Source organism: Diachasma alloeum, unplaced genomic scaffold (assembly GCF_001412515.2).
Source record: "Diachasma alloeum isolate Michigan unplaced genomic scaffold, Dall2.0 Dall_scaffold_00199, whole genome shotgun sequence".
Lineage (NCBI taxonomy): Eukaryota > Metazoa > Arthropoda > Insecta > Hymenoptera > Braconidae > Diachasma > Diachasma alloeum.
The window spans coordinates 2,208,667-2,232,667 of NW_021680364.1; the positions used below are offsets into that span (position 1 = coordinate 2,208,667).

Below are 24,001 nucleotides of genomic sequence, written 5' to 3' on the forward strand. Positions count from 1 at the left end.
CACGCATGCGTGGAGTGTATGGAGTGTACGGGAGTGATTCATGCTCTGGTGCGAATAGTCACGGCCATAACATTTTGAAATAATTTGTTTATCCAATTATGTGATTTACAACAAGTCTTCAATTATTTTTCATCGGTTTTTCAGGTCAAAGGTGCTGAAGGCAAAGCGGGTATGGTGGCGATATACGACGAGAACGGTTCTTTAGATTTAAATCAATTAGCACAGAGTATAAGAGAGCATCTGCCAGTCTATGCGAGGCCCCAGTTTGTGCGAATCCTAACGAAAATTGATCTCACAGGTATGTTTCGCCGAATGTTCATCGCAACAATCATCATTATAAATAAGTGAATAATGTTTAATTGCAGGAACTTTCAAATTGAAGAAGAAAGATCTCCAAGAAGATGGATACGATCCAAACAAATCGCGTGATAAATTATACTATTTGGATCCAAAATCCGGGTATTTACCCCTGACACCAGAGGAATATGAACAAATACAGCAGGGGAAAATACGTTTCTAGACGTTTTTCTCATAAAATCAAAGAAACACCGAAATAACAACGAGCACAAATGAATTCCAAACTGAAAACATTGTAAAGTAAGAATAAAATCAGTAGCAGAATGGTAAACGGTGATGATCCAATGGGAATAATTCTTGAGGATTAAATTACCACTTCACTACTGTGGAATGGAAAAATTACGAGAAAATCTCTTGAATCTCGAGACTAAGTTCAATTACAACTCGTTTAAATGCCGTCAAACGAGAATGAGATAATAAAATGTGTTCTTGAGAAAGATTTACTTTTTACACGAGAATTGTGGTGAAACCCACCTCTAAAACTCGAATTATTGTACATAGAATTGAATTTATGAATAAATTATAGGTAAAATTTTCACATTTAAGTTGAGCTTTTTGACATCAGGCAGCTGATGATTTATCGTGTACTTATCTCGCTTCAGCGGTTTCGGATTCATCGATTCATCTTTATCTCTCGCTATTATTTCTCATGCTATGGAGGAAATATATTTGAAAATCGTTTGATATGTGAAGTATCGCACAAAACAGAGGCTCTTTGATTTTGATTTATTGTCAATGAAAATCAAATGATCATTATCTGTGACTTGTTGTTCAGTCACTAGTTATTTCTAAAGGATTTTTTCAGTGGGTGTATGTGGTATGTCACAATGATTTAGCAAGCATTGTTATTTGTTATTTTTTAGAAATAAATTAAAGATATTTTCTATATATTCATATGCGCTGGAGGCTTTTTATTCACCTCATTCAATCTCTGATGATTTTTCATAATCCTTTTCTAGTGATGAAGAAAATCATTAAAATAATGAGTAAATTTTTGAATCAATCTCAATTGGAAATCTGATGCTTTCAGACATTTATCTTATCGAATTCGTCCCCTTTTTTGCAGTGTGAATTCACGTCTGATTAAAAAATATTTATATTTCCCAATTGGTGACGCGAATAACACGAATTTTTAGCTACATTTTCCCCTCAATTCACTTGAATCAAATACGTTCAATTCAATTTCCAACATTGGACAACTGAATTGAAGGATGAAATTTCCTAGAGTAGATTTAAAAATTCATCACGCATGAAAAAAGAAATGACACCGGAAGTGTGTTTCCCATGCATGCGTGATGTCCCCAGTGTCTCGTCTCCTCTTCCTCCATCCCATGGTCTCACGATCGTCTTTCAAGACCCCATCGTTGTGCTGAACTATAAGGTGAGGGATAATTACTTGCAATTCACGTTAAATGTTATATGCATTGCATTGTTCGGCCGAAAAAATCCTAATTTCGACTCAAACGTATTTTTTCACATTCGCAGATGAATTTGTCGTTCGTCAAACGTCTATGACCTTTTACTGATGAAAAAATCAACACCGAAACGGTAAAACGAATTAAATCGATTTTGACGATTGTTTTCAATGAATATCTCGAAATCTAGGGGAGATAACGAAATTTTCATAATGACCTTTTTTGTAGTCCTTAATTTTCTCTACAAAAAAGGTCATGACAAAAATTTTGCCATCTCCCCTAGATTCCGAGATATTCATTGAAAACTGGCCCATTGTCAAAATCTTTTTGTAAACCCAAAATCACATTCAGTGTCACGTGGTAATTGAATCATTAAAGGGTAAAGTGACTAATGTCGTTCGACTCACATCTGAAGTACAACTGAACAATTTAGAATCCACACATTTGTATTGCATGAGACGACTTGCCCTGGTCTAATTCTATTTATAGAAATAAACAGTTACGTCTGGAATCCCCACGAGGCATGTGGCTTAGGCTTTCCATAAAAATGGGCCTCAGTGATTGTAAAATGGAATGTAGAGAAGATAATCTCTAGTGGCACGAATAACAATTAAAACTGTGAATAAATCGCACAATAAATTTGATTAATTATGCATTTAGTCCAGTCACTGTCAGAGGATTTTTTAAATTTCCCCCTGCAATCGATCATTATTGCGGAAAATGAGCTGTTCAATTTGATTATAAAAAATCCCCGATCCAAGAGGAAGAGAATGAGGCGATGGGATTGTTCATGGCCAGTCTATCGCGAATGGAGAGCACCTCCCGTAAGGATCGAGGTAAAGGTCAGTGTTCCAAGATTCTTGGAGGTTGAACCTCCTCATGACAATGCCTTCTCCACGTACATAATCCAATACCCACAAGTTCTCGAGGTGTAATCCCTCGCCCCATTGTTTTCCTTTTCAATGCTTCAAGACAAAGAGAAGCTCGTGGGATACAGGTAAATGTCGAAGGATTCTGTGGCGAAGTGGTAAAGCCGTAATAATTATGTTTTTCACACTTTGCAAATGTCGATGACGAGTGTTTCAGTAAAAAAATGTCAGGAGAATTTACAGACTTTCACTGAATGGATAATGTTAAAAAAAATTTTTGGCTTTCCTGAAGATTCGGAATTTTTTTTTTTGAAGGTTCGGATTTTTTTTTTGAAGAAAAAATTGTTTTCTGGATTTAAATTGCATTGATCCTACTACGATAAAAATAGTAAAATCCTTCGAAAAAATCACTTTTCGATGTTTTCAATCTACTCAACCTTTCGTCACTGCGAAACACGAGGAACTGCCAGTGGGTGTATTATCAACGGGCTTCACCTTATCGCTTGGAAGTTCATTTACAGTACCAACGTTTCATCTCGCCACCCCTTGTGCTCCGCGCCACTTCCACCGTCACGTGTCTTTGAATAATCAGCTCTGGGTAATTGTGTGTAACTATTGAACTTTGGTAATTTACTAATTCCGTACAAACATTTTCGTAAAAAACATTGCGCGTGGGCACGTCAAGAGAAAAATACAGAGTAAAATCGGAAGGAAGGTGCATAAGAGATCATTTTTTACGTGAACTCGTTACTTTTTCATGTAAATTTTTGCTGTTATCATGATAATTGACTCTACATTTCTCACAAGCGACGTGAGATTGGAAAAATAAACCTGACCCTGAACTTCCCCTCCTCCTCGGACTTTTCAGCACAACCCATCGCCGGTAATTATCAGAATTGATTGATCTAAGCCACAAAAATGGTACAGCAACCGCCAGCAGAAAAATAAAGACTAAAATAAAAAAACGCGCAAATTATTGCTGTTATTACGATAATTCCCTTCGCAATCCCGTACGACTCCGCAATAAAATCATCGCCTCATAAACAACGCGAGAACTGTACTTCGCACATGAAATTGGAATAATAAGCCATGACCCTGCGCTTTTCCTGGGGTTTCTATCCTCCTCGAACATCTCAGCTCGACCCATCATCGGCTGAAATTCGCGACGAGCGGCGGGCAGAGGGGCTCTAACCCACCCACCAGTTTTTACCGACCAATTTTCTGGTGTTAATCCAACATTATATGAAAAAGATTTGTTTAATGACTCTAAACAACAAACCTGAATGAATATTTAATAATATAGTCCATAGCCCAAATCCCGTCATATGATTATTACGAGCAGCGCAACTGTGTTCATATAATATCTCTTAATTATAAAAAAATATTATAAAAAAATATAATTTGTTTGTTTGTACGGAAATAACATGCCCACTGTGACATGATACCTGTAACTGTTCAAATTGGTGTGAATAAACATTCTTTAAAAAAAAAAAAAAAAAAAAAAAAAAAAAAAAAAAAAAAAAAAAAAAAAAAAAAAAAAAAAAAAAAAAAAAAAAAAAAAAAAAAAAAAAAAAAAAAAAAAAAAAAAAAAAAAAAAAAAAAAAAAAAAAAAAAAAAAAAAAAAAAAAAAAAAAAAAAAAAAAAAAAAAAAAAAAAAAAAAAAAAAAAAAAAAAAAAAAAAAAAAAAAAAAAAAAAAAAAAAAAAAAAAAAAAAAAAAAAAAAAAAAAAAAAAAAAAAAAAAAAAAAAAAAAAAAAAAAAAAAAAAAAAAAAAAAAAAAAAAAAAAAAAAAAAAAAAAAAAAAAAAAAAAAAAAAAAAAAAAAAAAAAAAAAAAAAAAAAAAAAAAAAAAAAAAAAAAAAAAAAAAAAAAANCGAACACGAGGATAACCATCCGCTGGAGGGTTTTAACACTGGAGAGGGGGAACTCTCGAAAACGCAGCCGGAGTTTCCGATGCGCAACGGCGGTACAGTAACTATATATCGTTTCCCGCAAACCTCGTTTCAGTCGTTGTCGGACGGTTTGCTGCGTTGCATCCCGGTACCGAAGGGATTACTCAACTACCACAGTTTATTCCGCGATTTGCGTAAGTGAAAATTCCAAAACTCAAGCGAAAACCGCCGCTCAACCCCCGACAAATAAATTAAATTGGATATCCTGACCTGCCCCACAGTTACGAACGCTGAGTCGCTATTCCCCTCCCGGAAATGGAGTTTAATTTCCCGAAAAAATATCCGGAGTAGAGTCTGACGTCGCCTGCACTCTCCACTCGAATAAGTGTCACCCCGCGTCATCCGCGATAAAAATCTCATTAAAATTTCTCCCGTTAAATTCGCACCCCGTGAGAAAATCGATAGAGAAGGTGAACCGAAAAAACTCCTTTAATCCCCCAATACTCCCAACCAGCCGCTCAGATTCGGACAAATCGTCTCATTTAGCTCCCGAAAAAAATCTCCAAATCGAAAAAAAGTCCCCCAAATTCACTCTATCGATGATTAAAACCAGTTCACCCCCTCCCCAAACTCCCATTGGACATTTGACGATCGCGTCGCGAGCCCCCAGCAGTGCACGCCGTGAACCCGAACCCCCAAATAAATAACTAGTGCAAATATCGAAGCCTGAACATTAAAATCACAAGTGTCCGCTGAATTAACGTCTTCAATAAAATTTTCAATTAAATTTTCCGTACTTCCCTCTCCCCCACGCCCCGCGATTTCCTCGGCGAGGGACAGGTGCAGGTGTCCCATAGGTGTGCGTGTACCGTGGTGACTCCAACATTCATCCATAAAAATGTACCAGAGAAATATAAAATGAGCCAATCGTGTGGTGCCCTATCCACCAACACATCCCTCACCCCCAGAAGCCGTTCCCCACGTGTTTTGCGCACGCGCCGATCGTTAAGTGCACGCAACATATAGTGCGATAATATTTCCACGGTTGTAAGGCCTCTCTGGTCGGGTTCTATGTCAATCCCCCTAGGTTACAGGACGAAAAAAGCCCCCAGAGCAGTGGCCAGAGCCCTAAACCCAGACGCGGAACGAAAATACCGATTTTCATAGCGCTAAATCAAGCCCCCCGAGTCCCCTGAAGACGATAAAATATATAACATCCCTTCTGTTGGCAGCCCCGCGACACCTGGCGACCCCGACATAACGTGTGTGTAGTCGCACTGACAACGGCTTTGCCCTGGTTTTATTTCATAATCAGGAAATGGACGTCAGATTCGCCTGCCTCGTGGTGGCGATAGCCGTACTCATGGCTGCCGGTATTGTTGCCAGAATTGGATCCTATACGAGGATTGCTCAGTTAACGTTTGCAGCTTTAATCATACCCCTGTTATGCCGGTATCATCGGAAATTCTACGTTATTCTGAGAACACTACCCCGAGACATCAAGTAAGTACTATTGCGCCGGGGGAAATTTTTTTGAAGGGGTTTTTGTTTTAACATGTCAGGCAGAGCTTTAATTTTATATTTCGCAACGGCATTTATCAACACCACACCATCAGGGAAATTCCAGAGATTTTGGGGAAAAAGGACGACACAAGCGGCTAAATTTCAAGGATTTTTTACCTTTAGTCTTTGCAGTTCGGCGGTGGAGGGGTTCAGAGGGCAAAATAGGAATTTTTTAGGGGTTTACTTCTAATTTTAATTTTAATTTCATTTTTTAGTTAAATTAATTTAATTTTAGTTTTTATTATTATATTAAGTGTGAGGCATTGCATTAATTTTTACTTTTCCAACGTAATTTTTCCCACACGAACAGTAAAATTCCCGAGATTTTGGTGAAAAAGAAAAATTCAAGCGATTAAATTTAAAGGAATTTTTACACTTCAGTAATTTCTTTTTTTTCCACGCGTAGTCTTTGGGGTTGTCACGGGGTGGGGTAAAATGGGACTTTTTGGGGGATTTCAGTCTAATGAGCCTCAGATATTTAAAAAGTTCCGTTTTACCCCGGTATTTCCGTAGACGCGAAGAAATCGGGCGGAGAAGGCGCCTTCTCCCGGTCGGGGTCAATGTGTGGAAGTGATAGTTCTGGTTTAATTTGAAATCTTAAGGGGTACCTGCCATCTTCCGGCATGAAGTGTTCGTGGAATAGAAATGGGACATTAAAAGGTCGTGAACTGATATTTCGGATTTCATCAGCTGTTATTCTAGACTAGAGAACATTGTAGTTTAAAAATCTTCGGATAGAGAATTTTTCGTTCATATTCGTCGAATAGACGAAAAGAAAATGGTTTATTTTATTTTATTTATGGATATTTCGTCTCTTCAGAAAGCGATTTAGTGCATTTAAATAATTGACGCAATTGCATTCAAGTCTTAATCGAATGACTAAACTTCATTATTTGCTCTTCGCATTTTATTTCAACGCAGTAGTCAAAGGGGAGTTTAGTAATGATTGCATGTACTTCTTTAATGTTTCATCGGAAAATGCAGACAGTGGGTTTGTATCAACGTGAAAGGCGATCGATACTGGAAACGTCGGTGGAAGACAGAATAAAAGGCAGTGGTTTTGTGCATGAATAATCACGGATTTTTCAACGGAATTTCAATTGGCAAATTTTCAATTTTCGGGGGGTTCGTATGCGGCTGAGACTGGCGGAATATTCGCTCGCGGAAAATGCAATTCAGGGAATTTTCGGGGGTTCAAGGGTGCAACCATCGTGGAAGCGATTTTTTTACTGCGAATGAGTTTGCTCATGATTTAAAGATGTTTAAACACCTCTACATTTTTTGTAGCGATTTTGATACTCGACAAACTCAGGTAGACTGGGCTATTGATTCGCAGGGCTACACGAATTTTTAATGCTTATCATGGGACCTGATAAGCACGGAGACTATTTCAATATTTACTTTATCGTTGGTTTTCATGGTTGAGGGGTTGCCGGACGGTTTGAACGGATTGTCCTAAACGAATTGTGAAATTGCGAGAGTTGTGTTGACTCGGGAAAACAAGACTGGAGATTAAATAATGAAATGAAGAAAGATTGAATAATAAAATTATTTTGAAATGTCCGGAAACAAAAGCAGAAGAGCATTTCACTGGAGAAAAAATAGCCAAAGTACTTGGATATCCCAGAAGAATTTCAATACCTCAGGAAACCTTTAACCAATTAATTTATAATTTAATCAATTTATGATTTTTATGACTTAATGCATCATCACGTGATCATTTCCAGAATTTTCTCATGATAAATATCAATTATCTCACAATCTTGATAAAGATGAATAGGTAAATGAAGTCTGCTTTCTCGATGAAAATCCCCTAATCAATCATTTAGATCAGTTTTACGAATATTTTCTTAAATGTCCTACCCATCGCCCCCTTATATATTTTAAATCGAGAAACTGTTTTGCTCTGTTTTCTTTTCTCTCGACAGTCTCATCTTTCCCCCAAGAACCAGTAAACCTCTCTGACGTAGGAAAATTGACAGATCTCCCCACGAAGTTTACCTAGAAATCCACAAACCCGACCTCAATCACATTTTCTCTCGTTTCCCCATACCTCTCTTGGCGAGCCGATAATGGCAAGAGACAGTGCCACTTTTTGTTTCTAATTGACTCGACTGATATCTTCCCCGTGACAGTGCGATAGTTTCGCGTGCTAGGGGTGTCCTTCGCCTGAATTATTCAGAGTCAACTGACGAGTTTCCGAAGTGCCCCATCGCGAGCCGACGATCACACATCAATGTCCACGTGTTCTTTTGCGTTTTCATAAATTATTTAAATTTTAATATCCCATTCAATATGGGAGAGCACACGGAAATTTCAGATTATTTCCGCAGCGTTGTTCTTTGATGCATGCATCATTTATAAAATAAAAACATCAGATAAAATGATAGACAAAAAATTCAGGAGCAGTGGTAAAATGTTTCAAGTCGACGCATCTCCCAGTTGAGTTTTTGAGGAATATTTCGGAATCTAAGCGAGATAGCGTAATTTTCGTAATTACATTTGTTGTAGCTCTTAACCGGCTCTACAAAAAAGGTTATAACAAAAATTTTAATATCTCCCTTAGATTCCGAGATATTCATTGAAAACTGGTCAATAGTCAAAATTGAATTCCACTTTACCACTTCGTTACGGAATTTTATCTGATTGTTCAATTGGTTCATTTAACGCTACTCTGACAACATTTTTAAAATCTTTAGAACTCAGGAAATGAACGGAATTGATGCAAGAATATTAATTTATATCAAACATTTCCGAATACTCAATTCGAATAATTTCTTCTCTATGCGGGATTTCATTTTCAACCTATGGACCCCATACAGAATCCTATAAACTTCTCAGAATGTACGCTATTCCGATCATAACATCCCCAGGAATATTGCTTTCCGGGGAAAGCACGCGCCTACGTGATCCCGCAATTAATCACAGTTCTATATATTTAACAGGGGTTACGCTCGATCTAAAGGTCAACCAATGTGTCCTTTCCCCGATCGAACTTTGAACTATTTGTGTTTATGTGAACAACTTATCACATTTCTCCTCCAACCCGACGGGCAAGGGGCGAACCTTGTACAGTAACTCAATTCCAAACAGTTTTGTTAGTTCTTGGTTCATTGCTATTTATCTTGGAACGAGTGATTCTACGAGAAAATGTGAAAAGACTTCTTTTACAGTTCATGAAATTCTCTACAAAAAATGTTTCCTGATGTTTTCCTCTAAAATCACTCGGTGTGAAGATAATTCCGCATTTAATGTACACGCGTCATTGAAAAAATCGTTTCCATCAAGTGCATGAGGTCTTCATTATTATAATTAATTCAACTTCAACATAAAATTATTCTCATTGTTTTTATTTCGGATTAATCAGCCGTAATCCCTCCTCCCCCCTCCGCAAATGGATTAATCTAGACATTTATTGCCTTCCGTTCCCACTTTTCGTGTCACCGGGGAATTATTCATCCCGAAAAATTTTAATACGACACGCAAACTCAATGTTATTGACAGAAGATGGAGGTCCCTCCCAACTAAAAGTTTCTGAGTCCTCGCAGACAGCTTCGTTTATGGAGACCTCGGGGAAGCTGAAAAAGTTTGTTCCAGTCTCTTTATCTTTTATCTCAACCGAAATATTGTGTCAGGAAATTTCGTCCGGTGGAGTGGCCCTCAAAGTTTCTTGAGGAAATAAAATTTTTTATCGAGATACAATTTTTATGCACATGCGGGGGCAGAGTTGACAGACAACTGAATGAGAATAAAACAGCATTCACTCTCGTATTTGTTGTGTAGGGGAGGGTGGGGTAAAATGGACACTTCAGGCTCAGTTTAGGCTCATCGCAAAGGGAAAGAATTGTTCTTTGCATTGAAAAAAAAAATCTATTAAATTTCATCAACATTTCAACCCCTCATTACCATTTAAAAAAAGTAAAATGTGTCCATTTTACCCCAACCTCCCCTATATATCAACTAAATTATTTTCCGAAAGGCCATGAGAAAGAGATCATGTACAAAAAAATTTATCAAATAAAATTCCACGATTTATTCTTCTGCAAAGTCGCAAAAAATTCTTGTCGCGGAATTTTTACGAACGAATTTCCAATAAAATGAATTCCATAAATATTCTGGTTAATGCGGAATTCTTCCTGTAGGATATTTTCCCTGAGAGATATCCTATCCGAAAAAACGCGCTGACATTTCCACCAGAATGAGCAAAAAACAGATAGAATTTCCCAGCGGAACTGCCGGGATTTCCTCTGAATTTTTTATCCGCATTTCTCTCAATAAAACCCACTCTGACAGCTATCTAATCAATGGACCTTTCCCAACAATATTTTTCCGAATGGAAATGTCAGTCATAGCGGAGAATTGATAAAAATAGCAACACATGCTGCCCCGGGGAAAATTGGATTGAATGAATATCATTTCATCACTTATTTAGTGTCACCCCTGAATCGATTGATCGTGACACCCCCAGTGGTCCCAGTTCGACGACTCGATTTGATTTTCCACCTGAATAATTTTTAGTATGCACTGTTTCAAAAAAATTGAAATTTCACAATTCGCAGAGAATTCTATGAAATTAAAAATTTATTGACAGCATTAAAACGAGAATTTCTCAACTGGTTTGAATTTTCAATGAAAACGTGAATATTCAGTGCCATAATACGTCATTTAATTAGCTATATTGGTTTAATTATTACTAATCATTTACGAAGAACAAAATTTGCCCACAATTTCATGATTTGATTCGACAGTTTTATAAATGCAATTGAATATTAATAGCTCCGACGAATAAAATTCTGCATTCTCAATTCCCCTGAGGAATTGACCCTAAATGACGTTTCATTGGAACGATTTTTATCAAAAATATTTAACACCACATCTCAATAAATAGACTGCAAAAATTCGTAGAAAAAATATTAAGAGAAATGCTTGTGTGGAAAAAAATCTGCCCGACCACTGAGATTCCCCAAATCTGACCTGTTCCGAGAGGAATTCGCTCACCCCCAACCCCTTCATTCTGCGTCATAAACCGTAAATTCACCTATTACGTCACACGAAGCACTTGAGCTGACGCCAACCTCTGTCCAATCAATTACCTAAACTTTTCTTTTCAGATTTCTGTATCGTTACGCCAACGCAGACCGAGAAACGAAGCGTTACGTGAGAAACAACACGACTGTAATGAAGATTTTCAAGGAGCGGGCGAAACTCTACCCCAACAAGCCCTGTTTCATCTTCGAGGGTCGCATATGGACAAACGCTGACGTAAGTGCCCTTTCACATTTTCACTTTAACCCCACGTGCATTCCCTTCCCACAGGAGGAAATTTCCTTGTCTATCACACCACGTGTAATCCTGAAAATGTCTTTTCGTTCATCGACTCCACGTGTAATCCTGCTCATCCCATCAATAACATCCCAAAGATGAATAAAAACGTCCGTACACTGAGAGAAAAATAAACACGTTGTCAAACAAGTCTTGTTTGCGCCAACAAAATCGCTAGTTGAAAATTGCAAAAAAAAATTTGTTTGGTTCGAATTTGATTCAAACATTCAAACATGAATAATTGCTCTGCTGTCGACAGCAACGAAATATTTGGCTCAAGAGGCGGATTCACACCAGACGGTGCCTTTTCAGGATGAAAATATCTCATGCAGAGAAAAATTTGTCAACAAATATTTTATTCCCAAGTTACAAGATTGCTATCATATCATTATTATTGTTTCATTTAAGGGTTCATTTGTTGTCTGTGATTATTAGACAACCGAAACGAAAAAATACTATCCCTTGTCTCGCGTAAAACAAAAATTTTTCGGAAGCAAAATACGTATGGGAGTATCGAATAACGAAAGACTAGTGCTAGAAATGACATTTCTTGCTTGTACAGAGAATGCAATTTTTTTTCGACTACTAAATCTATTTTTGCGACAAAAAAAGTTTCATTCCGGCGCACTCTCTGCATGTATGGCACAAAAAAATTATTTTTTGATAATTAAAAAACGTATGAATAAAACGAAAATTGTCTAAATTTCAAATATGAATTAAGATGTTTAGGCGCCTGTTCGTCCGAAATTCAGACAAATTTTCATTTTATTCAGACGTTTTTTAGTCTGAAAAATGTCTCTAAAAGGTTTGAGAAATTCAGACATTCGTTTTTGCTGCGTACATTTATTCCATTCTGTTGGCGATCAAAGTGTAGCTGACTCACAGCGCCGTCACTCATCATCATCCCGCGATAAGAAAAACAATGAAGACAATTTTCCACAGATGGACGAGTACAGCAACAGAATAGCCGACGTATTCCAGAAGGCTGGCTACAGAAAAGGCGACGCAGTGGCCCTGATGATGCCCAACAAACCAGAGTTCGTGGCGACTTGGTTGGGTCTCGGTAAACTTGGTGTTATCACAGCCCTGATCAATACCAATCTCCGACTCCAACTTCTCACACATTGTCTGACTATTGCTAAAGTCAAGGCCGTCATTTATGGGAATGAAGTTGCCTCCGGTATGTATGAAACTTCGAGTGATATTCCAACTCTTATTTGATAACGTCTTCGTATTCTTCGTATCCGTCTGTGCCACTCATGAACGGACAATTCAAATAATTTGAGCTGGAATTTTTACGTTTTCATGTCTAAGAAAATCACCAGCGAAGGGGTAAAAAGCGGTGGAAAAAATCAAATTGTTGAATTATGATCCACTTATACATTTACAATGCACTCCCTTTATTCCGAGAAATAGTTCTGTGATTATAGACAGCGCAAATACGCCGTAACTGTCCTCAACTCGTAATTACACTGGTCATAATACCGTGCTATACCCCTCGAGTCTCTCCAATATCTTCCTTTCATGGTGCTTTTCCTATTTTTCGTTCTTTTTCTTATTGCGAGCCCTTCGCACACATTATTTGCCATCTCCTACTGTCTTACTCTTCCTATTTACGGCCTCTGTTAGTTCCTAGTCATTTTCTCTTATTTTTCCGCTGTATGACTTTGTCATTACTTCATTTTTTATGTACGACATAATGTACAGTGAATAAATCTCAATCAATCAATCAATCAGTCAACATTATCCCCATTTTCTCCAAGACATGTGTCGTATATCCTCATTATCATATCAGTAGCGAAGTCGTAAAACGGTTCAAGTCGACTCATCTCCCAGTTGAGTTTTTTAGGAATATTTCTGAATCTAAGAGAAATAGCGAAATTTTCGTAATTACATTTATTGTAGCTCTCGATCGGCTCTACAAAAAAGGTTATAACAAAAATATCGGTATCTCCCTTAGGTTCCGAGATATTCATTGAAAACTGGCCAATAGTCAAAATTGACTTGTACCGTTTTACCACTTCGCTACTATGATCCAAACAAAACGTGAAAGTATAAAATCTCGATGCAGCATATACTCTAAATGGTCACCTCATATCAATGATATTTCTGCTAGCTATCGACGAGATCCGGGACTCTATCCAAGACCTAGAATGGTTCAAGCAGGGGGCAGGAGAGGCTGACGTCCAAGAGGAGATAAAAAATCTGGATAAACTCTTGTCCGAGGCGAGTAGGGAGTATCCAGTGGTGGAGCAGGAGCCAGGATACAGAGACAATCTCCTCTACATATACACGAGTGGCACCACTGGCCTGCCAAAGGCAGTTCTCATGCCAAATTCTAGGTGAGAAGACCAAAAATACTGGAGAACATTCTCAACCTCGTGTATATCGACCTAGCCAGCATTTCCTGCTCGTATTTTCACGCAGAACACATGAACACCACAATTTCTTGTACAAGAAGTAAAAACGGAAACGGAGTACAACTGTGCTCAGACTTTGTAGTAATTTAAGTTTGGCTTCTGGTCAAGTTGAGGCCTATGATTCTTGCATTATTTACGGGTTATTGATCATGAAATGTGGGTCACGTTTTAATGAAGGAGACACAAATACACGAGAGTTCATTACTATCTACATCAGGGCTTTCCACAATCGTACACTGATCACTTATTTTTAGACGTCGATTCTTTTGAGTTTTTGAATTTTGCTACGATTGGGTGTTTGAACCGGACGTAACGAACGGGTGGGTAATCCTGTCAGGGAGACCCCACAACTCGACAGAATGAGATTAGGGAGGTGATGTCTACCTTGTTACAGCACCAGTCTTTTCATTGTCATTAATTGAGAGAAAAACTCGATTGGTGAAGAGATGAATGTGCCTTTAGGATTTCGAGATTTTTGGGGGTCTAACTTTCAACGTTGTCTTCATGAATAATTGGTGAACAGGGAATTCTCTACCCACTGCTGGAAAAAATTGAAATTTCACTGGAACTATAACGCGATAAAAATTTCTAAAAAGTGCACCGGAATTTCGCGAATTCCCTAATGGCCATGAATTTTCAATCCAAATATAAGTATTCAGTACCAAATTACCCGGAATTATCAACGACGAAGTGCCTTCAAATTTCCGTAGAACTGCAACTCTTGAAAATTTTACTTTATTTATTCATTTATTGATTTTTTTTCCCAAATCGAGGATTTTGTCAATAATGATTGATAAAATCTACTTTTCCGAAACTAGAACGTAATGAAAATATCAACAAGAAGTGTCCTAAAAATTTCAGCCAAAAGTTTTCAACATAAAAAAATCAATATAAAATAAAAATTGAAAAAAAAAAATTTTTATTGACAATAAAATTTTCAACCCCTCAAAAAAAATCAATAAAAAAAATAAATAAATACATGATTCTGGTTTCAGATACCTCCTGGTGACAATGGCAACCTACCACATGCTGGGCTTGCGTGCAGAGAGTGACATAATGTACAATCCAATACCCCTCTATCACATGGCAGGTGGAATGGTCGGTACGGGATGTGCCCTAGTCAAAGGAATACCAAGTGTTCTCCGTACGAAATTCTCAGTATCAGCATACTGGACCGATTGCATCAAATACAATTGCACATTGGCTGAGTACATTGGTGAAATGTGCAGGTATTTGTTGTCAGCACCACCGAGACCCGAGGACACTCAGCATTCAGTGAGATTGATGGTTGGTAATGGAATGCGACCGCAAATCTGGCAGAAATTTGTGGATCGTTTTAAGATCGAACAGGTCACTGAGGTCTACGGCTCGAGCGAGGGAAATGCCAATATCGTTAATGTTGATAATCAAGTTGGGGCTGTGGGATTTGTTCCATCTATTCTGCCGAAATCACTTCATCCAGTTGCTATTATTCGTGTCAATCCTGAGACTTGCGAACCGGTTAGGGGACCCGATGGGCTTTGCATACGGGCAGAAATAAGTAAGTTTCCCTCGTGGAAAAATATCTTTAAAATGTATAATATAATTATATTAATATATATAATATATTAATATCATTTAATATATTCTTCGCATATCTATGTGCGATTTATATAAGATATGAATTTATGTTTCGTATATATTTTATATAAATCCTATATAACGTTTATCTATTAATCAGCCAATTCCATACATAAAATATATACTTTTTTGGCCCCAGCCAAAGGGTCCGATTTTCGGGTTTTCCGGGGCAAGTGGATTTTCGCCAAAATCGAATTTTTTAGCCGGATGAAAGTTGATTCCAACTATTTAAGCGACGGGCTATTCAGAACTCTCAAAAATATCCTATCGTAAAAAGGAGAAAAGAAATCGATCCCGAAATATCTCGAAAATCTCGAATAAGCGTAAGCGTAAGACTGAAATCAAAGCGCCACTACGTGAGAAGATGAGAAGGCGCGTGCGCAGCACGCGCGGCCGATCTCGTTTATGAAAAACGTGGAAGCAATCGTAAGAAAAACCTGTTTTCTAGGGATATACCTTGAATTTCATTATCTCCTAGCCAAATTCTGCGATCTGAGCCAATCAGGGGTCATTTTAAAGTCTCGAAAAATGCCTTCAAAATAACCCTTGAAACTCCACTCTACCAATCTTCAAAGATTAACTTTTCAACCTCAGGATTTTTTTTTTTATGCAACATATGGAAATTTTGTTTTCTTCATTTATTTATGAGACTGATTTACTCAATTGATTTACCGAATTGCTTGTTATTCCAGACGAACCTGGCATGTTCATTGGGCTGATCAAGCAGGGCAATGCGTCGAGGGAGTTCAACGGATACTTGGATAAAGAGGCATCGGCGAAAAAAGTGATAGAGAACGTGTTCAAGAAGGGAGACAAGGCATTTCTATCGGGTGATATACTGGTGCAGGATGAATTGGGGTATTTTTACTTTAAAGATAGAACTGGTGATACGTTTAGGTGGAAAGGTGAAAATGTGGCAACTGCCGAGGTGGAGGGGGTCGTGAGTAATGTTGCCGGGCATAGAGATACTACAGTCTACGGAGTTCAGGTAATTTCATTTTTTAATCCTGTTGAATATCAATTTGTCTCGATCAAGAGCCATTCAGAGAATTTTTTTTGCTGATAATTCAATTCTCTAATGAAAAAATGACTCGTCTTAAAAACAAATGAAGAATCAACAAGAAAAATCGAAATCGTCTGATAGAATGAGAAATTTCCACAAAAAGATGGAAATAAATTTTGTTTTTTATGATTAAAGGTGCCAGGAATGGAAGGACGTGCAGGAATGGCTGCAATAGTGGATCCCGAGTGCCTCCTGGACTTCAAAGCCCTCGCTGAGGGGCTAGATCGTGCACTTCCATCCTACGCGCGTCCCATATTCCTTAGAATCGTCAAAGAACTCGAAATGACGAGTACATTCAAGCTCAAGAAGATAAATCTCCAGAAAGAGGGCTTTGATCCCAATAAAATTCAGGATAAAGTTTATTTCCGTTCTGGTAATAAAGAGTACGTAGAAGTGACGCCTGAATTGTATCAAGAGATCATTTCGGGCTCTGCAAAGTTATAAAGTGCCAATGGAAAAAGGCACTTCATTAGCGAAAGAGGGGAATTCTCGGTGGGAGAACATTGAAAACCAAAAAAAAAACAAATAAGAAATGGACATCATTCGAGTGGATGGATATTTCGTGATATTCCTGTTGTAGTTTCTTTTTCATTGCGTATTCTTTAGTCCTCTAGGCTCGCGGTAAGAAGGTGGGGAATAATTCGCGAAATGTGAATTGATACTTCATTTTCGTGCACTTGTGATTATTGCAGTCAATGAATTGATGGAAAATTAATATTTTCGGTTCGATTGTGAGCACAATTAGGCAATTTAGAATAATTTTTGTTGTTTTTTTAGGAAGAAAATATCGTTTGAAAATTAAATTCAATCCTAGTCAATTTTACATCGACTCGTTTAGTCGGATTTTGAGGTTCACGAGGCGAGAAAACTTATTGATGAGAGACTGAAGTGTCTTCTTACCGCATTATTTCAGAAAAATCTGGACCAAAACAGCGTGATTATAATTTTTTTCCATGACAAACTACCAGATATCGTGCTGTTTAACGGTTTAGCGTGCTCATTTTACCTTGAACTATTTTTTCAATTCAATTCCAATAAACTATTTAGCAAAAATAAACAGGTGAAAATAGTCCTTAGTTATCGATTGATAAAGCACATTGCTGGTTCTCATTGTCTTGGTGTTGAGAAAATTAATGAATTCAGAATGAAGAGAGGAAAAAATAAATTTCTATGTCCACAACCTGCCAGACGGGCCAGATTTAAATGTGCCATTCGTTTCTGAGAAATGTATATAGAATATTGTACGTAATACAATTAATTATTTGTCTACTGAAGAAGAAAAAAAAATGAGAAAACTGACGTGTAAAAAAAGTCGATATTATCTGTACAGGCAATCACAGCAACTTGGGCGATCATTTGAACACGAGAGGAGAAAATATGAATGACTAAATCGTGCATAATACAATGTCAATTTAACATGACAGAAGGTACTTAGTAGCAATTGTATTTCAACTGCTCAAGAGTCTTTATATATAAATCCTATACTATGTAAACACCTCACTAATTAGAACAGACAAAAAACTTTAGGACAGCTTAATTTAAAATCGTAAAACGAATCATTCGAATGGGGCACGAGATAAATCAGTGGTGCAGCTACAGAGCACGAGGAAAGGTTGAATTATCCATGAGCGAGTGCTCCTAGGGGAAAATACCATGGAACATTTTTTGTTGGAAATTTAATTCTCTACAAAAAAGGTGTTCTGATGTTTTCTCCTAGAACCACTCGTTCTCGAGATAATTCAGCTATTCTGGTTTACAAATTTTCTATTGATCGAAATAATTCGAACAAACGTTCAAAGTTCAATGATAAAATCTCAAAATTTTTGGCAAGGTGTCGACACCGAATAAAATTGAGTGTATGAGTATTCCGATGTCACGTGCCTTGTCATACGTCATGATATCAACGACATGCATGCATCAGCCATCGTCCCCAGATTGTTTGGATAAAAATCGAAATTCAAGAGCATGACGAAACAGTTTCAGTTTAGAAAAAAAGAGATGCTTCGAAGGGTGTGAAAGGGTAGCCGGGATATCTTGCTGGGATTTTAGTTTGAATTTTAAAAACTCCAGTATTGTGTATGCGTGGGTTCTGTATGTATGCAAGAATAACAAAACAATGTTTTTGAGTGTTGTGAATGATTTGTTTAAGAATTTTGTTGGATGTAAATAAAGACAGATTGGGACAGATCCTGTGGATTCAAAATCATTGTTTTTTTTCTATTTGGAGGACTAATACCGATTTTTTTAACTCTGGGATGGGCCAAATAAAATAAAAATGCGATTATTCTGCCCCATGGTTGGTAATAAAATCATGAACATCGCAGGCAACTGAATTTTTGTGACAAACTTTTTGCAAAATGTGAAATTTCAGAAAAAAAAATTTCAAAATATTTTTTTCTGTGCGATTTCGTGGAATTCTTCATTTTTTCACGTGAATTAAAGAAAATTCACGAATTTTATTGGCTCATTTGACATCTAACGAAAAAAAACATCACGTTTTTTTAATAATCGATCCATAATCAGTAAAATAACAATAACCCACCGATTGAAATGTCTAAAGTTTGTTTTTGTTTTGCTAATTTTCCCTTCAAAATGTCGAAAACAAACAAAAAATGCGAATGTTTTTCCGCGTTGTTATCAATGAAATCATAAAATTCACCATCAACTGAATGTTTATGTCAAAGCGTTTGATGAATGTGAAATTTGGCTGTAATTTCTTGCAATTCCTCACTTTTTCTCGCGAATTGACTGAATTTTATTGTCTCGTTTGACACTCTACCGAAAAAACCGTTGCTTTTTCTCAAATTATCGCTTCATAAACAAAAAAATAACAATAACTCACCGATCGCCCGTCCGAAGTTCTTTGTTTACTTCTAGCCGTGAACTTTCCCTCCAAAATCTCCGAAGCCCACAAACTAAAATGTGAATGTTTGTCTCCACTGTCACTAATCGTCATCACATCACCACGAAAATTATATAAATGGATCGTCAATTTCATACCCACGCACTCGACCGTTTTTCGATAATTTTTACAAAATTTTTCGACAAAGAAACCGACTTTCATTCCCGACAATGCGACTGGCCCACCACAACTGAGGACAACGTGAGTCACCATCGCTACTCGGTACGGAATATGACTAGCGAGTGGATTCGTTCGAAGACCGCTTCCGCCATCTTTTTTCTCTTTCTCTCCACAAACGTGTGGCAAAATGGTTAGTTCTCGACACCACCTCGTAATCCGTATTTATCCAATACATCGTTAAACAGATATTAATAAAAAACGACAACTGTTAAAATACATTGTTCAAGTGATAAAATGGGTGGATTATTTCCAGTGATTGTTTGCTATTCGCTGTTTTATGATAAATCGAAGAACCGTCGACAGTTTCTCCATGCCATCTTGTCAATAACACAACAATCTCTAATTATTATCACTAAATTGAGCTTCAATCGCATTATTTAAGTGTTTTCGAAGACAGTTGTGTTTTAGTCGTGATTATTTCTGGGGTTTGAAGCGATAATTGTTTAGTTTGGCGTGACAAACAATCGAGATGGAGTTTGAGGTTAAGTCTCCCTGTGACTGATGGTTTTGTTGAAAGATTGGGTTATTGTGTTTCAGGCCAAAGTCAAGTGCTCCGAGCTGAGGACGAAGGAGAAGAAGGAGCTGCTCAAGCAGCTGGAGGAGCTCAAAACCGAGCTGACCAACCTCCGAGTTGCCAAAGTGACAGGAGGAGCAGCTTCCAAACTCTCCAAGATGTAAGTTTTACTGTTTCTTAACTTCAGGAATTATTTGTACTGTTGGTGGATGGCAATTAATTTATTAAAAACTGTAGTTGTTAATTGAAGTTATAAACAATCAAGAAATTATTTTGAAGTGATTGTTGAAACGAGTGGAGTTTCGTGAGTGATTTCTTCACATTTTGAGGGTAAAATTGTGTTGACAGAGAGTTATTTTATGAAAATATGTCGAGAGACATTTAAAATAATTTTTTAAAGACAAAATTAATTGGTAATTTTCGGAAATTGTCATACATTGGCTTCCGCCACATTCAAAACATTAATTGAAGATTCAATTGTTGATTGAAGTTGAAAAATAATGTCAATAATATTTTAAGAGAATAATTGAATGTTAAAACTTCGATAATCCGCAAATTTCTATTGAATTCTCTTGAATTAACAACTTGTCAACTAAATTATAACTTTAAATTGATAATTTCAATTTTGTTTCAGCAAATATTCAAGTTAATCTTGTCTTCGATCAATATTACGCATTAAATTATGATTTAGAAATTATTTAATGAGTTGAAACAAAAAAGAAATTATTAAGAGAATAATTGAATACTGGATTTTTTAATGAATTGAATTTCTTGAATGTTTCAGTCGTGTCGTGCGTAAAGCGATAGCCCGCGTCTACATTATCATGCACCAGAAGCAGAAGGAGAACCTTCGTCTCTTCCACAAAAACAAGAAGTACAAGCCCCTGGACCTCAGGCCAAAGAAGACCAGAGCTATTCGCAGGAAGTTGACGCCATTCCAGGCTGGCAAAAAGACACTGAAGGAAGTCAGAAAATTATCCGCTTGGCCCGTAAGGAAGTACGCCCTCAAGGCATAAATCTGTCACCTGTTTCACAAAAACTAATAAAAAAATCTTCAAAAAAATCCCAACTCAATTCACTCTTCCTCTCCTCGCGGGACAACTCCACTCAGTTGTGTATGAAAAATTTTATTTCTCAATTACTTGATTATTAACTTTACAATACAAGAATTCCTCAGTCGAATATCGTCTACTGAACATTATTAATGTTAATTTATACTGTTCTCTGTTGAGGCCTCAATGTTCAACCAAAAATTCATCAACAACGAAGTTAAATATATTAAAATGCAGTTTAATAGCAATAACTAAAGCACGAAAAAGATTGACAAAATATTGAAATGACACCTTGGAAATACACTCTATTTTGCTATTTACATTATCCCCGTGTTTTACGAATAAATTACATGCAAGGCCAAATTTTGTATTAAAAATAGTAGAAAACTCGTTAAACTGTGATGAGTTTTCCAGAGCACCACAGACAGGGATGGAAATTCGGCTCGAGAGAGCACGTGTCCTTGCAGTCTTTTATTTCTGTCAAAAGATCAAGGATTTTGGATGTCGTCTCGCTCTTCAAATCCATCGTAGATCCGTCTGATTTTGGGTCTTCTGGCGATTTTTCTGTATTTCTTTCTTCTCCACCTAGATGAAGAAAAAAAATCAACATAATTTTAAGTTTAAAACAGCTGCAATTAAATATTAAAAAAATTTTGAATCCTCTCCTGCTTACGTATACGCTCCTCTCCACTTAGAAGAGGGTCCTCAGGCACCGAATGATCCCCAGAGTTCCCCCCAGTCTGCGTCCTCAGCAGCTCAGCAACGAGAACCTTCAGCTGATGCAGCTGCACCTGCTGCTGATTCCTCTGCTCGACCAACTGCCTGAACGTCTGCTCCTTCTCCTGGGCTTTCTTCTGAAGAATGGCACGTTGTTTCTGATACAAAGTAATGTACTCCCCGATGGTCTCAGTCTCCCCCTGAAGCTGCAGCACCAAATGCTCGAGCTTCTGCTTCTCATCCGTCAACTCTGCGACCCTCTCCATCGTCTCCTTGAACCTCATCTCCAGTTTCTTCAGTGGCTCCGAGAGTATCTCCCCCTCGAGGCCCTCTCCATTGGTCTGCACCTCTGAATTCTTCTTCTCAACGACGACAACAGGCACCTCCACCTGCGCCTCCACCTCCTCCCCCTCAATTCCCTCTGAAATTCCCTCATCAACGTCTCCTGAGTCCTTCCCCAACGCATGGAGCTTCCCAATCAACGTCTGATTCTCCCTCTTCAACAACTCCAAGGCGCTCAGGGTGCTCTGGAGTTCCTGCTGAAGAGTCCTGTTCTGACTGTACTGCACCTGATAATGCTGCATCTGATCAGCAACCTGAGCAGTCTGCAGTCTATCCTTCTCGAGTTCCTCGATGACAGCGTCCTTCCTCTTCAGCTCCTCCCTCAGTTCGTCCCTCTCATCCTCAACTCGATTCAACTCTGCATTGAGTTTTCTCCCGATGGTTCGTTCCCCCTGCAGCTGCTCAGTCAAATCCAACTTCGAATTGCTCAGCATGACGAAGGCGTCATGCATCTCATTCAGTTGTGCTTTGAGCTCCTGATTCTGGGAGACTGCCCTGGAGGCCCCCAACTGCTCACTCTCCAGAGCACTCGCCAGCTTCAACGACTCGACGTTCTGGTCCTTCAACTCTTGCAGATGGTGCAGCTCCTCCTTCATGGCTTCGATCTCAGCGTCCTTCTCACGAATGCTCGACTGGAGAGTCTCGTTCTCCACCACCAGGACGTCCACGCTCTTCGTGAGGTGATTGATCTTCTCCTCGTGTGCCTCCAGAGGCAGGAGGGACTCCACCCTCTGCTTCTCCCTCTGGTACTGCTGCTCCATCACTGAGAGCCTCTGGACGAGACTCTCCTCACGTTTTTCACTCTCTCCAATTTTAGATTTCGCTGCTTCCAGTTCCTGAAGTACTTTGTCGTATCTGCTGTCCAGTTGTTTCACGTAATTTTCGTAGTGCTTGCTGGTCTCTTCCTTCTCGTTGTTAACGGACTTGAGGGTCTCTCGCAGCTGGGACAACTGCTGCTCGAGGACTGTCTGAGTCTGGTGGTGACCCTCCAGCGCCTGCATCTCCTGTGGACCCGTCAGCTGTTGGATTTTAAGTTCAGACAGCGACAGAAGATTGTTCTTCTCGTTGAGCTCTCGATGGAGGCTCGACAGTTCTGTGTTCTTCAGGTTCAGCTCCTGGCGGAGTTCGGCTGTCTCCAGCTGCTGCTCCTCTTTATCTTTCTTCAGGTCTGAGAACTTCTTCTCGAGGTGAGCGTTGTCCGACTGCAGCTGATGGTAATTTTTTCTCATCTCTTCTGTTGCGTTTTTCAAGTGCGATAATTCACGTTCCAGTTCTGTTGTCTTTGAGTTTGAGGTTTTCAGCTTGAGACAGAGATCCTCGACTTCTGAGGACTTCTGCTGGGAGATGGTTTGGTACTGCGCGATGGCTGAGGACAATTCTGCCTTCTCTGCCACGAGGATCCCAGTCGTCTGGGCGTGGACTTTTAACTGCTCTTTCAGGGGATTCAGCTCTCGAAGAAACTTGGATTCGTGTTCTGCTTCCTTTGTGGAGAGGAGAGCCTCTAGTTCGGAGACTCGGGAGCTGTATTGACTCACTTGGATGTGGAGTTGGTTCACCAGGCGCTTTTGCTCGTCGAGGCACGTCGTCAGGAAGTGGTTGCGATACTCCAGGTCTGAGTGGATGGCGGGGGATGAGGTCTCGGTTTCAGAGTCCACGAGGGCGTTTGCGACTTCTGAGGCCATTTGCAGGAGGTGCTGCTTCTGGAGGGAGGGGGAGTCCTCTGGGGATCCGTTGGGGGGCGTTGGGGCTGCTAGGGTTCCATTCTGGAGGAGGGG

At 38.5% G+C, this 24,001-nt stretch overlaps 4 protein-coding genes across 6 annotated transcripts in view; 3 read left to right on the top strand and 1 right to left on the bottom strand.

The window, feature by feature from the left end:
• The window catches only part of LOC107035619 (long-chain fatty acid transport protein 4), a 17,574-nt gene extending 16,327 nt beyond the window's left edge, over window positions 1–1,247 (top strand). For both annotated transcript variants that reach the window (XM_015253112.1, XM_015253113.1), the window contains exons 11-12: window positions 145–298; window positions 366–1,247. In XM_015253112.1, the coding sequence (XP_015108598.1) occupies window positions 145–298; window positions 366–520 (309 nt within the window). In that variant the 3' untranslated portion in view covers window positions 521–1,247. The remainder of the gene's footprint in view (window positions 1–144; window positions 299–365) is intronic.
• A 3,406-nt stretch (window positions 1,248–4,653) lies between these two features.
• On the top strand, window positions 4,654–18,722 carry LOC107035620 (long-chain fatty acid transport protein 4). 2 transcript variants are annotated; one of them, XM_015253114.2, is made up of 8 exons: window positions 4,654–4,725; window positions 5,764–6,034; window positions 11,206–11,356; window positions 12,359–12,596; window positions 13,533–13,758; window positions 14,832–15,376; window positions 16,149–16,444; window positions 16,655–18,722. In XM_015253114.2, the coding sequence occupies exons 2-8, from the start codon at window positions 5,850–5,852 to the stop codon at window positions 16,961–16,963; spliced, it is 1,950 nt and encodes a 649-aa protein (XP_015108600.1). In that variant the 5' UTR covers window positions 4,654–4,725; window positions 5,764–5,849; the 3' UTR covers window positions 16,964–18,722. The 2 variants fall into 2 exon arrangements, with proteins under 2 accessions (XP_015108600.1, XP_015108601.1); XM_015253115.2 differs by having other exon boundaries at window positions 4,660–4,725; window positions 5,847–6,034.
• Window positions 18,723–19,646: 924 nt separating this feature from the next.
• LOC107035673 (60S ribosomal protein L35) lies at window positions 19,647–21,185 on the top strand. The gene is made up of 3 exons (XM_015253220.2): window positions 19,647–19,731; window positions 20,139–20,275; window positions 20,900–21,185. The coding sequence occupies exons 1-3, from the start codon at window positions 19,729–19,731 to the stop codon at window positions 21,129–21,131; spliced, it is 372 nt and encodes a 123-aa protein (XP_015108706.1). The 5' UTR covers window positions 19,647–19,728; the 3' UTR covers window positions 21,132–21,185.
• Window positions 21,186–21,226: 41 nt separating this feature from the next.
• LOC107035672 (golgin subfamily A member 2) overlaps window positions 21,227–24,001 on the bottom strand; it is a gene marked incomplete in the record, with an annotated part of 4,552 nt that continues 1,777 nt past the window's right edge. The window contains 2 exon segments of the mRNA XM_015253219.1: window positions 21,227–21,752; window positions 21,841–24,001. Coding sequence (XP_015108705.1) covers window positions 21,559–21,752; window positions 21,841–24,001 — 2,355 coding nt within the window.